The sequence below is a fragment of the Gnatocerus cornutus genome, chromosome 9, assembly GCF_029298725.1.
Source record: "Gnatocerus cornutus isolate USDA-ARS CGAHR chromosome 9, icGnaCorn1.1, whole genome shotgun sequence".
Classification (NCBI taxonomy): Eukaryota; Metazoa; Arthropoda; class Insecta; order Coleoptera; family Tenebrionidae; genus Gnatocerus; species Gnatocerus cornutus.
In genome coordinates this window covers 12,531,243-12,545,331 of record NC_142241.1, presented here as the reverse complement: position 1 = coordinate 12,545,331, position 14,089 = coordinate 12,531,243, and the positions used below count along the sequence as shown (strand labels likewise).

The 14,089-nt window shown below is 40.3% G+C and overlaps 2 protein-coding genes across 2 annotated transcripts in view; both read right to left on the bottom strand.

Moving 5' to 3' along the window:
- The window catches only part of dpy (fibrillin-like protein dumpy), a 125,357-nt gene that overhangs the window by 54,426 nt on the left and 56,842 nt on the right, over nucleotides 1-14,089 (bottom strand). The window contains exons 21-26 of the mRNA XM_088046342.1: nucleotides 13,794-13,934; nucleotides 12,305-13,090; nucleotides 7,520-7,663; nucleotides 7,399-7,470; nucleotides 7,259-7,342; nucleotides 229-6,687 (exon numbers count right to left, since the gene is read on the bottom strand). Coding sequence (XP_087902468.1) covers nucleotides 229-6,687; nucleotides 7,259-7,342; nucleotides 7,399-7,470; nucleotides 7,520-7,663; nucleotides 12,305-13,090; nucleotides 13,794-13,934 — 7,686 coding nt within the window. The remainder of the gene's footprint in view (nucleotides 1-228; nucleotides 6,688-7,258; nucleotides 7,343-7,398; nucleotides 7,471-7,519; nucleotides 7,664-12,304; nucleotides 13,091-13,793; nucleotides 13,935-14,089) is intronic.
- On the bottom strand, nucleotides 7,894-11,971 carry LOC148168917 (uncharacterized; the record flags this gene model as incomplete). The annotated part of the gene is made up of 2 exons (XM_088044976.1): nucleotides 7,894-8,015; nucleotides 8,071-11,971. Coding segments are annotated over 2 exons (4,023 nt in total), but the record flags the coding sequence as incomplete, so codon positions are not given.

Here is a 14,089-nt window from a genome sequence, read left to right as displayed (position 1 = left end):
TATTATATAAACACCGAATTAAGACTACGAAGTTAAAAGGCAAACTTAAATTAGGGACAATATAAACAAAATATTTACAAGTTACCTAAAACCAAAAATTAAAATAGCATGCTATTACGTTTTGAAAAATCAATTTGGTGCAATTAGTTCAATTTACATGTGGAGATTTTACAGAGGCCTGTACTCGGGGGCTCGTATTTTCGGGGGCGAATAACTTGTGGCTTATACCTTGTAAGCAATTCCGTTTTGGATCGCCAGAGTATCCTGGTGGACACATGCAGATCGCTCTGTGGTTTTCAGGTGTACAAATTGCATTTATAGCGCAACGGCCACCAATTGCACAAACGTTAACGCATTGTTGACATAGACACGTTTCGTAAGACAAGCAGTCCACGTCCGTCTTACAAGTTACTGTAATATTCGGTCGTTTGGTGTAAGTCTCAATTGGGACTGTTGACATTGTTGATTCGATTGTTTCACCAGTAGTTGCATATTCTGTGCTTAAAGTACCACTTTCAGTAATCATCTCAGTTGTTTCAGTTTCAATCTCGGCGGTTGTGAATAAAAGTGTAGTACCAGTTGTCATTGGTACTTCAGATGCTGTATACGCAAAAGTCGTTTGTTCGGTTCCTAAAGGTCCTGATGGTTCTGTTGGTACAGAAGTAGTTTTAGTTTCTTGGATAGATTTGGTGGTTCCTTCTCTAACAGTACTACTGGAAGTTACGCTTTCTGTAAAACTTGGAGTTTCAGTTACCATTTCTTTGGTAACTCCACGAACTGTCGTTCTACGTGAAGTAATTGTAGTAGTTTCACCACCAACTACAACCACCGGAATTGTATATTCTCTAGATGGAGGTTTCTCTATTTCTGGTCTCTTCGTCAGCTTCGATTCAGTAACAATTTCTGGTTCTAGTGGAACTATTGGTTCCTCAGTCAACTCTTTGGTGGTTGTACTTTCCAAAGTTGTACCCACTGATGGTACTGAAGTAGTTTCAGTTCTTTCGAATGATTTGGTGCTTCCTTCTCTGAAAGGTTCTTCTGTTGTGCCTGTGGTTTCTGTTCCTCCTTCTGTAGTACTGGTAATTTTGGTAACTCCAGGAGCTGTCGTCCTCCGTGAAGTACTGGTAGTAGTTTCAGTACCTATTACCACCACAGGAATAGTATATTCTGGTTTTTTGGTCGTTTTCACTTCAGTAACAATTTCCGGTTCTAGTGGGACTATAGGTTCCTCAGTCAACTCTCCAATAGTGGTACTTTCTAATGTTGTACTCACTAAAGGTGTAGACGTAGTTTCAGCTTCTTCAACAGATTTAGTGGTTCCTTCTTTGATAGTATTACTTAAAGTTACGCTTTTTGTTGTGACTGCACCTTCCTCTGTGGTTATTGTTCCTCTTTCTGTACTACTAGGAACTGTAGTCCTCCGTGATGCACTTGTGGTAGTTGCACCACCTATTACCATCACAGGAATTGTATATTCTGGTTTCTTTGTTGTTTTCGTTTCAGTAACAATTTCGGGTTCCAAAGGAACTATTGGTTCCTCAGTCAACTCCCCGACGGTGGTACTCTCTACTGTTGTATTCGCTCTCATCGTTGAGCCTGTAACAAAAGATTCTGGTGTCATTCCACGCGCGGTAGTTAATCCTTCTTTTCCAGACGTTGGTAACACAATAAATGGTTCTGTTGTCTCCACAATTTCCGTTGTACTCGAGCTTATACCAAAACCGGTGTATTCGGTTGTTCTCTCTGTTGCACCACTAAAACCGGTTTCAGTCTCAGATGTAACTTTCGGCATTCTAGAGAATTCTGTTGGTTTTTCAGTTTCCTGTGTCTGGGTAAATTTGTACTCACTTCCTGTCGTCAAGGGTTGTTCTGTACCTTGACTTGTTGGAGCAGTGTATGTTACCGTTTCCGTACCATTTTCAGGTTCTGTAGCAGTTGATAAATGTGCTGACTCAGTGGTTCTAATCGGAGAAGTAAATTCCGGTGTTCCATATTTCGTTGTTTCCTCAGAAATTCGTCCTCCGGTAGTCGTTTCTACTCTTGGAGGAGAAGTATACTCAAAGATGGTACTAGTTATTGGTGCCGTACCTGGAGACGTGTATGTTAAATTTTCTGTGGTTGGTAAAGTAGTAGTTTCGAACTCTTTTCTCGTTGCTGAAGTATATTCAGTTATACGTCCCCTAGGAGTAGTTACAGTAAATACAGTTTCTGTGGAGCCTGGGGTGCTAAGTAAAGTAGTTCCGTAACCTCCAGTGGTTAGTTTTGGTACTTGTTCACTGGTAGTGTATTCTTCAGTTGTTACTTCTGCTTTAAAAGTACTAGTTGTGGATTGAGTAGCTTCAGTTATATTATGCGTGGATGCTTGTAACATCGTTGTTAACTCTTCTGTTGTACCTGTAACCGCAAAAGTAGAAGTACTCTCCGGTGTAGGTCTTTCCGACTTTTCTTCAGTAACAAATGTTGTTTGTGGCGTTGTAAGTTGTCCACTAGTTGTAACTTCAGTTTTTATACTAGAGTAAGATTCAGTTTCAGTTGTAATTCCTTCTGGAGTAGTTTCGTTTGTTTCTGTCGGAATTGTGACATAAGTAGAAATTTCAGGTTTTCTAGTACTTGAGGTTGTACTAGCTAATTCCGTTTCAGAAGTAACTGTTGTAAATTCTGCGTGTTTTGTGGTGCCCTCCTTTGTTGTTACTCTTAAGGTAGTTCCTTCCGGTGTAACAATTGTTGTTCCTTCGGTAGTACTACCTTCGCGTTCTATTGTTCCTGTGGTCAACTCTCCCTCAGTTTCTGTTTGAGACTTCAATGTGGTTGAAGCATGCGAAGAAGTTTCAGTAGTTCCTGAAGTTACTTCTGGTGTTGTATATTTTATTGTTTCAGTGGTACTACCTTCGCGTTGTATTGTTCCTGTGGTGAATTCAGTCTCTGTTACGGTGTGCAAATGCAATGTTGTTTGTGAAGAAGTTTCTGGTGTTGTAAATATTCTACCTTCTGTAGTAAAAACAGGCACCGTTGATTGAGGACGCGACGTAAATTCTGTTTGTTTAGTTGTCAACGTAGGTATAGTTGTTTCCTCTCCTGGAATTGTATATATTTTTATGGTAGGAATTCCCATAGGAGTGGTAGTAATTTCTTTGACTGTGGTGGTAACTAGAGGAGGTTTAGTAGTTTCTCTTTCGCTAGCCGGAGCAAATTCCGTTGTTTTTTGCGCCTCACCTGGAATTGTATATACTTTTACAGTTGGAATTCCTGTTAATTCAGAAGGAACATATTCTGTGCTCACAGGCACTGGAACAGTCGAGGTTTCTTCAGTTGGAGAAGTTTGAGTCTGTTCCGGTAATCCTATTATAGTTACTGGTGTAAGATACTTTTCTGTATGTTCAGTACTTATTGTTTCTTCGGTGGTTTGCACTGGTAAAGTTCTCGAAGTAAACGGAGTAAGAGAAACTTGTGAAGTTGTCTCGGTTGGAGTAGTTTCTGGTGCCCCAATCATTGTTGAGGGCGTTTCTGTAACTGTTGTGTATTCAGGTTTCTTTTCAGTGGTTCTCCAAGTAGTTGCGGCAACTGTAGTACTAAACTCAGAAGGAGTAGTTGATTCTACAGTCCTCTCTGTATAACCTGTTGTAATTTTCTCACTCTGAGTGGTCGGAACTGTTGTTTCTGGTAAACCAATTACAGTGACAGGTGTTAAACTTTCTGGCGTAGTTTGAGGTAATTCAACAGTTACAGGCGTAAATCGTTCTTCAGTTACTGCCGAAGATGTGCTTTCTGTTCCAACCGACTCTGACGACACCTCAGTAGTGTGTTCATAGCCTGTTGAAACTTTTTCAGTTGTGAATATAGCGCTCGTTTCGGTGCCTTCTGTTAATAAACTTGTTTCTTTTGGCGTTGTTTCCGGTAGTCCGGTAACAGTTCCAGGTGTTAACAATTCCTCAGTTACCATTGAAGTGTGTTCGTACACCGTAGTAACTTTCTCCGTTGTGGATCTAGCGCTTGGTTCTGTGGTAAATTCTTCTGATCTTTGCGTGGTTAGAGTTGTTTCTGGTAGCCCAACAATTGTTACAGGCGGTAATAATTTTCCTTCTGTTAAAGCTTCAGTGGTTTTTTCTGTTGTATACACCGGTTTTCCTTGCGTTGTCAATCTCTCTGTGGACACCACTGGTGTTTTACTTCCAACTGTGGGTTCAGGTCCTCTAATGACAGTAACCGGCGTTACTGTTACCAGTGTTACAGTAGATTTTTCAGTTTCACGTGATTGTTCAGTGGTACGTTCATGCGAAGAAACGCGTTGAGTGGTTTGTTTTTCTAAAGGTTTTTCAGTCATTGCTAGTGTTGTTAAATCAAAACTTGTTACAGGTGTTACAGTTACTATTTCTTCTGTTGCTTCTTTTCCTGTTGTACCAATAACATGTGGTACTGTCATAGTCGGTACGTGTGTAAGTTCTGGGGATTTTGTGGTAACTTTAGGCATACTTTCTTCTGAGGTTCCTGGTATACCAATAATAGTTACAGGCGATTCTTCCGTTGCTATTGTCGGTGTTGTTCTTCCAGGAACAGTTCTGCCAGTAACAATTGTAGCTCCTGGTGTTGTTATTTTTCCTATCGTTGTTTCAGGGCTAAATTCTGTTGTTTCTTTTGACATTGTTGTTGTTCCTTCAGTTACAACACTCTCAGGCAAATGAGTTGTATATCTAGGTTTCAGTTCTGTTGTTAAAATTTCTGTTTCTGTTGTTAATACTGTAGTTATCGGTGTCGTTTCTTTTCCTATCGTTGTTTCAGAACTAGATTCTGTTGTCAAAGTTTCTTTAGTTGTTTCTGGTAAACCTACGATGGTTACAGGTGGTAATGTTTCTTTCGACATTGTTGTAGTTGTTCCTTCAGTTACAACACTGTCTGGAACATGAGTTGTAAGCCTAGGTTTGAACTCTGTTGTTAAGATTTCTGTAGGAACTTCTTCTGTTGTTGTTGGCGTTGTAGTTACTTTTCTTGTCGTTTCTGTTATGCCACCAGAAATTTCTGTAGTCATTTCTGGCAGTTCTTTGGTATACCCAGTTGTAGAAGTTGAGATGTGTTCAGTGGTTGTAACTCTATACGTTGTTTCTGTAGCCTCTGGTTCTTTCAAAGTTGTTTCAGAGGTTGTGACAGTTGTTTCACCACCCGCGGTCACTGTTGCAGAAGTAGGCACATGCGTGGTACCTCGTTCCATTGTATAGCCAATCTTTACTTCGGTTGTTAAAGTCTCTGGTGTGCTTTCTGGTAAACCTACGACAGTTACAGGAGGTAACGTTCTTTCCGTTCCCACAGTTGTGAACTCAGTTGTCATTTTTTCAGTCACATGCATAAGTTTTGATTCAGTTGTTGGTGCTTCTGTTTCTTCTGAAACAGATGTTGAGAACGTTTTTTCAGTTGTAACGCTTTCTGCAGATGTTGTTTCAGGTAAACTCACGACAGTTATAGGAGGTAACGTTCCATCTGTTACCACAGTTGTTTGTCTAGTTGGTTCGTACGATGTAAAAGCAGTTGATGTTTCTTCAGTATTTCTTAATTCAGTTGTTGATTTTTCTGTAGTTTCTTTATAAGTTGTTTCAGGTAAACCTACAACAGTTACGGGAGGTAAAGTACCTTCTGATCCCACAGTTGTTGTTTTTTCAGTTCCATATGTAGGTGTTACTGTTACACCGGGTACAGCTGTTGGTAACGCTTTCTCAGTAGTAACTGTTTCGACAGTTGACGTATTTTCTGTTGGATAAGTCGATTTTAATTCAGTTGTTGTTTCTTCTGAGGCAGTCGTATGTAACGTTCTTTCAGTAGCAACAGTTTCTTTAGATGTTGTTTCCGGTAGACCCACTACAGTTACAGGAAGTAACGTTCCTTCTGTTACCACGGTTGTTGTTTCTATAGATGGTACTTCAGTTAATATTTTTTGAGTAGAGTATGTTGGTTTTGATTCAGTCGTTTCCTCTGTGGCAGTTGTAGGTAGCGATTTTTCGCTGGCAGTGGTTGTTTCTGGCAGTCCAATAAGAGTAACAGTTTCTGGAGTGGATGTTAAAACTGTTTCCGTGGAAAAACTTTCTGTTACTTTTTCAGTTGTACCAGCAGTTGCTCCAGTTGTATACAGCGGTGTAGTACTACTAGTTCCAGTAGTACCTACGATTTTAGGTGTCCTCATACTTACTGTAGTCTCTATGGTACTCACAGTGGCACCAGTACCAGTTTCGGTAGTACCACCAGAGCTAGATTCTGACGGGTGTTCAGAAGTGATTATTCTGGTTGTCCCTTCTTTAGCACTTCCAGGCGTTGTTGCCTGTCCTGTGGTACCCTCGGAGTATTGTGGGGTCGTCGCAACAGAGAAAACTGTCTTTTCAGTGATCATTTTTTCCGTTGAAAGTGGTCTACTGGTGAAAACAGTGTCCGTGAACACCGACGGTTCTGTTGTTTGTTGTTCTCTCGGTCCAGAGGTGAATAATTCACTTCCAGTGGTCATAGTTTCAAGCGGTCCCGAAGTAAACGGAGTCATTGTTTCTTTAGTTTCCTTTGTAGTTTGCATAGATTGTGTAGTTAATTCTGTACTTCCCAACTCACTAATAGTTAAGATAGTAGGAGTAGTAGTAGCAGCACTAGTTTGGTTTGTTATTTGTGAAATAGTCACAGTTTGTGTTTCAGTTAGTGTACCTGGTGTTGAAGCCATATCTGTTATATTAAAAAACAACAGAGTAAGTAAAGTGAATTAATTATTTCTTTCAACTATAATACAGTGAGCATGGAGATGTTAGTACCGGTGCAATGGAAAGCTGTGGTAGCTACACCACAAGTGAAGTGAGATAAAATAGATGATACAACTATATACAAGAACTACAAAGTAAGAAAAATGTGAAATTTGTCGTGTTGTGTTCACAATATTGAAAAACAGATCGTCAGTCATATTTGACAAGAGCACTGAGCATGAATGCTACAATGATAGAATAAGAGTGTTGCTATTTTTACAAAATATACATAATAGGTACATGTTAGGAAGAATATACAGTTAGATGATAAAGCTGTAACAGAATGTCACCAATAAAAACATGTGTCAACATCAATAACTGTATTGTTACGATGTACTTTACCGTTCTTGCAGCGAAGCAGTCCAGTTCTAATGGATTTTTCGTTGTTAAATTTTGCGCATATGTGGGATGGTAAAAGGAAGGAAATGGTAAAAAAAACAGCAACACATTTTTTATGAACTCAATAAAATTAGTCGAACCAGACCAGCTGGACCTACCTTTGATACAGGCTCCAGTTGTAGGATCACAGGCGATACCTGGAGGGCAGTGTTCGCAGCCTGGTACGACTTTGGGTTCTTCCTCTGTGGTACAGTCAACACATTAAAATTCTGTTGGTTTCTACAAAGGTAAGACTTACGAATAACGCATCTACATCCATCACAAACTAAATGACTTGCACCGCAATCTGAGTGTTGTTGGCACTGACAAACTGTAAGACAATTTTAATGAGAATGAAGGGTGATATTGATGGAGTGTACCTTTAACACAGACTGGTTGGTGGTCTTGGACTTGACAGTCGTGTGATTCAATGCAAGGATTAGAAACAAGACAAGGATTGTGGCATTTTCCGTTGATACAAGCGTGTTGGCCCGTGCAGTCCTGGTGTTGGTAGCATTTGATTTCTAAGGGAAGCACAAGAGATTTAAACATGAATACGTACACTATAAGTCTCACAATCAATGATAAACACATACAACAAGCAAATAAGCTGAAAACACAAGCATAATGTTTACAAACGTCTACTTCTAAAATACAATAGGATTCCTCCACCAAAGAAGCGACCTTCACCAACTACAATATGTACAAACAGTATATATTTATGTACACAATATAAAATGAAAAATAAAATGAATCATTGTCGACATTTTTTTAAATGATGATCCAGACTAAGGGCCATGCAAATGATGTCCAAGGTTTTTGTATTTTGGACCTTGTACAACCTCCTGTTGTATTTCGAGGTTGTGTAATCATGCGCTCCATGGAGATCCAAGAAATGACTTGCAGAGTCGCTATTACTTATTATGTTTACCTGGTTTTATCTTACAACCAATTTTATCCCTTATAGTTTCGTTTAGTGGGCACAAGCAAACGGGCTCGTGGGCAATCACCTCACAGATGATTTGGGGTACGCAAGGACGATATTGGGCGCAAGGATCAACGCAAGCATTTTTTATGCACGTGGTGTTAGAGGGGCAATCGTTAGGAATTGTGCAATTAATTTGATTAATAACAAGCGTAGACTCGTTTCTAGGTTGGACTGTTGTACCGATCGTACCGATCGTCTTTTCAGTGGTCGAAAGCACTGTAATGTTGGTTGTAGAACTTGGTCCTGTTGGTGTTGACAGTGCTTTACCAGTTTCGGATTTTGTTGGGTAAGTTTGTGGGAATTCTGTATACTCTACAGTGGCTGAAGTAGTACCAGTTTTTAAGTCCATTGAGGGTTCAGTAAAGGATGAAAATTTCGACGGCACTTCAGTAAATATTGTCGGAATTTCTGATTCGTATTTAGTACTACTCTCTGTACCTAGGAATGTCGAAATTTCAGTTTCATACTCAGTACTTCTCCTTGTTTCTGTAGAGGGTACAAAAGTAGTACTGAAAATCTCAGATGATGACGAAGATGTTCCGGTAGTTTCCTCAGCGGTTACAGAAGTAGTACCCGGAACTCTTATCGTAGTTACATATTTTCGAGTTGTAATAACAGTAGGCCTTTCTGTTTCCCTTACGTGTGTTTCTGTAGTTTGCCCAGTACTACTCGGTGAGGAGTCTGTGGTTAAATATTCCGGCTTCTGGGTAGTGAATTCCGGAGAATGTTTGGTACTACCTAATGGAGCCTTTTCTGTAGTGTACTGAGTTTGCTCACTACTAGATACCATCGAAAATAATGTGGTACTTTCAGTGGAACTTACAGGTACTTTTGTTGCTTCGCTCTCGGTTGTATAAGCAAATGTCGTTTGATTTACTTCGAACTCTGTCAATGTTGCAAATTCAACAGTACTTGGACTGTACTTACTTTGAGTTGTAGTTTCAGAAGGTGTGGTACTTTCCGTTATTCTTTGTCTTTCTGTTGTTTCAGTACCAGCATACTTTGATGTTTCTGCCAAAGTAGTACTACCTTCAAGAACTTTCTCTGTTTTTTCATATTCAGTAGTAGTCATTGCTTCTGTAAAAGAACCTATAGAAGTACCCTCTTTTGTAATATATGTGCTAGTTGTTGGTTGTTCTTTAGTGTAAACTGAAGATTCTTTTGGTGTACTTTCAGTTGGATAACTAAACGTCGTATAATTCACTTCAAATTCTTTTAATGTGGCAAATTCTACAGTACTTGAACCTTCTGTTGAATATTTGCTTGGTTGCTTTGTCACTTTCGTTGGAGTAGTTTCAGGTTCAAACGGTGCCGTACCACCAGTCGTTGGATATTTTTGAGTAGACGTTCCTGTTTCTACAAATTCTGATCTGGTACTACCTTCTCCTGTAGTTAATTCTTTTTCTGTAGTTTGTTGAGAACTAGTAAAAGTGGTTGTTGAACCTTCCGTGGAATATTTACCTGTTTCCTCAGTCACTGGAGTGGTTCCAGGCTCAAAGAGGACAGTACTTTCAGTTATTTTCTCAGTGAATTTAGTTTCTTCAGTACCACTTGTGGGATATTCTTTAGTAAAAGTCTCTACAGGTGTTACCAAACTACTTGCAAATTCTGACAGAGTACTACTTTCTTTTCTAGTTACTTTCTGTTCTGTGAATGATTCCGTGGTTTGTGAGAAAAGAGTGGAAGTAGTTGGCATTTCACTCGGTAAACTACCAAATTTTTCAGAGGAACTCACCGGCGATTCTGTTGTATAACTAAATGTTGTATAATTTACATCGAACTCTTTTAATGTTGCAAATTCTACTGTGCTTGGACCTTCCGTGGAATACTTACTTGGTTCCTTACTCACCGGTGTAGTTCCAGGTTCGAATTGAACTGTACTTTCGGTAATTTTTTCAGTAGATTTAGCCTCTTGAGTAGCACTAGGTATCGTTGTAAGGTATTTTTCAGTAGTACTGCCTGTTTCTACTGGCGTTGCTGAATCTGAGACAGAACTGATCATTTTTGTTGTAAAGTATTTTTCTGTCGTCAATTCTGTTGGTTTTGTTTCACTCGGTGAAGTACTCAGTTTTTCAGTAGAACTTAAAGAAGTTTCTGTTGTGTAAGTAGAAGTGGTGTAATTTACTTCGAATTCTTTTAATGTCGCAATTTCAACAGTACTTAAACCTTGCGTGGAATACTTGTTTGGTTCCTCAGTCACCGGTGTAGTTTCAGGTTCGAATTGAACAGTACTTTCAGTAATTTTTTCACTAGATTTGGTCTCTTGAGTACCACTATGTATTGTCGTAAGGTATTTTTCAGTAGTACTACCTGCTCCTACTGGCGTTGTTGAACCTGGCACAGTTTTAGTTGTCAACTCTATTTCTGTGGATAATTCTGTTGGTTTTGTCTCACTCGATGAAGTACCCAATTTTTCAGTCGCACTTAAAGGAGTTTCTGTTGAGTAAGTAAAAGTGGTGTAATTTACTTCGAATTGTTTTAAGGTCGCAGATTCTACTGTACTTGCACCTTCGGTAGAGTACTTGCTTGGTTCCTTGGTCACTGGAGAGGTTCCAGGTTCGAATACAATAGTACTCTCAGTGGTTTTAGTTTCTTCAGGGCCATTCGGTACAGTTATTGGATATTTTTCAGTGGTACTACCTGTTTCTGTGAATGTTTCCGTCGGTTGCGGTAGTACCGTAAAAGCTGTTGGTTTTGTTTCAATGAGTATAGTACTTAGTTTTTCAGTAGAACTTCCAGGAGCTTCTGTTGTATATTTGAATGTCGTATAGTTTACTTCAAATTCTTTTAATGTTGCAAATTCAACTGTACTGGAACTCGCGGTGGAATATTTACTTCGTTCTGTGGTCACAGGTTTAAGCACAAGAGTACTTTCAGTTATTTGCTCAGTCGGTTCAGTTTCTCGAGTACCACTCGTGCCAGTTGTGAAATATTTTTGTGTAGAAGTTACTACAGGTGTCATCGAACTGCTCTCTTTTGTAGTTACTTCATTTTCTGTGGATAATTCCGTGGGTTGTGAAAATGCAGTTGCTTTAGTTTCACCTGGAAGAGTACTCATAATTTCAGTGGAACTCACAGGAACTTCTGTATAAGTAGTATAATTTACTTCGAACTCTTTCATTGTACTTGAACTTTTGGTACTCTGTTCGTCATTTGTGGAGCCTGCTAGACTTTCAGTCGTTTCAGGATATTTTAGAGTGGTACTACCAGAAAATATTTGCGTCCCTACAGTTTCTACAGGTGTACTTGTTATTCCCGAACTGGAAGATGTTTCTGTGGTATAAACGAATGTCGTCTGATTTTGCTCAAATTCTTTCAGAGTTGCAAATTCCACGGTACTGGAACCTTCAGTAGAATACTTACTTGGTTCTTCCGTTGTCGTACCGGAATAGAACGGAGTACTACTTTCAGTTACTTCGATATCAGGAGTAGAATCGGTCTGCTCAGTGGTGGGACTACTAGGTTTTTCAACCTTGGGTTCATAAGTGGTACTCGGTGTGGTACTTTTCTCTAGATTGATGCCGCGTTCTCGAGTCGTGCTTGTTTGGTTATATGGTTTTAGTGTGGGTATAAAAGTTTCAGATATATTAGTGGGAGTTGGAGGGATAGCAGGGAAGCATTGAATTAGTGCATTGCCCTCGTAGCCGGTGGGACATGTACACTTTGCTTTGTGCTCAACCGTTTGACAGATGGCGCCTTTGCCACAAGTCTTGGTGCAAGGATTTATACATATGCTTCCAATGCAGGTTTGTGCTTGTGTACAGTCGGAATCCGAAGTGCAGGTAACTTTTGTTGCATTATCAGCTGCGAATACATTATACACATACAAGATACACACATAAATTTATTTACAATATTGGGTTAGTCAAGTGCAGAGCGTTAGGTTTTAAATAGGTAGTATTAATAGAAATTAGCAGGAGTGAAGTAGCTTAATAATACAACTTTACTGATGTCCTTTTTTTGATAGAAGAAAAAAAAAGTGGAAGGTAAAGTCGTGAAACTGGAGAACAAGTGGTAAACGGCTTGTCTCTGTAGCAGTTTATCTTTACTTGTAAGTAACGACCTAGCATAGAAAGTTGGTCTATTACTGCATACTGTAACCGAAAGCAACGGAACTCATCGTTCATTGATGTTTGTCGTCAAGCACTAAGAGTTTTGCACCGATAAGTATCTTTACCTTTGAGGCATCCATATTTTGGGTCGGATATAAATCCGGGCGGACAAAACTTGCAAATAGGTCTATGATCTTCAACGTAACAGGGAGTGTTCTCCGGACAGCTGGCGGTCGCACATGGGTCTTCGCATCTAAATGCTCTGCACGCTTGGTGCGCCGGACACCCATTGTCTCTCAAGCAAATCGATAAGGATGGGTTGCAGTTTTTCAAGCAAATGCAAACGGGTTTGTGATTTAGAACATCGCAACCCTTTTCGGGAGGACAGGGTGACTTTTTCGAAGCGGTGCAAGGATTTTGACAAACACCATCAATGCACGCCTTGTTAGACGGACATTGGTCATCGCGCGCGCATTCGCTAATCTCCGGAGCACAAGCGATTTCCCCGCGCTCATTTACCACGAAACCGTTTTTGCACACGCAAGTGGGTCTATGATGGGACACTTCGCATTTCTTGTTGCCTCTACATTTGAACGAGGGATTACTACAGGGATCATAGCATTCGCCCGAAGCCACATTACAAGCTAAATTTGCTGGGCAGTGAGAGTCCTTTCGGCAGTGAGAAGGTGTAGATGGACGCGGTTGCGTAGAGAGACATTTGGGGTCGGGACGACATTCGGTGTTCGCCATGCCCACGTGACATTCGGGGCAGGAACATCTTGGGCGATGCAGGACCGTACGACAGAGGGCGTTTAGTCCGCAAGCCCCGCGAAGAGTGCATGGGTCTATGCACTGGTAGTTGATGCACGCCTTTTCATTGGAGCATTCTAAGTCACTGTTACATTCGGCATCTACGGAAACGTCGGGGTGGGCAGAAAAAAGAAAGCAATCGTAAGAACCGTGAAAGGAAGTATACATCTCACAATACACAACATCGCATGCGGGCGTGACTAAGATAGTCAGAGGGTGAGAGGAATGAAAGAGGCCATCTCAACGAGACACCGAACAAGCGGCAGTATTTACAAGCGCAAGTCATGATGCAGAAACCAATGCTAATGTACAATTAATGTGAGAATGCTCCTTTCATAGTTCCCAATCTGACTTATCATCCATCATACCCGCTGGTTTCGCGCGCACAACTGCACCGCGCCAACTAACTAACTAACTTCAACTATCAGTTGTGTGTGGAATGTGGCTAGGTGAAAAGGGCGTGTCAGGATCATGTGAAAGGCAGATTGGAACCCTGAAGTGTACATTCCACATGTGTGTCGCGACGCCAAACACTATTTATTTACACATACTCCGCTCCGACACTGGCAAAACCTAGACCATGTACTCCAATATCAAAATATAACAACACATAATAAACGTATACTGGCTACAATTCAATACTCGTGTTATTGTGATTCAACGTGCAAAGTTTTTGTACACAATGTGAATATATTAATGGGTACAAAGTTCTAATGCACAATCGCATTAGTCTTGCGGAAAGCCTATGTACTGTATACAATGTATGTGATTTTTGTATTTGTGTTAGTGAAAAACTCGGCTTACCCCTGTTACATTCTATTTCCGGACGACCTGTATGTCCTGGCAAGCAACGACAGACGAAGAATGCTTGCTCGCGTATGCATTCTGCGTTCTTACCACATCCTTCGGTTCTACAATCTACTACGTGCCTTTCTTCCACAGTACCTGAAAATCATAGTTTTTCGGTCTTGTTTCACAACGAAGAAATTCAATTTTTTAACGAGACGTAAAAATGGTGGATGCGCCGGGCAACACAAATTTGTAACTTTAATTTAACTCTGCCTATAGTCCAGGCAAAATAGATAGAATTTTTTTAGCAG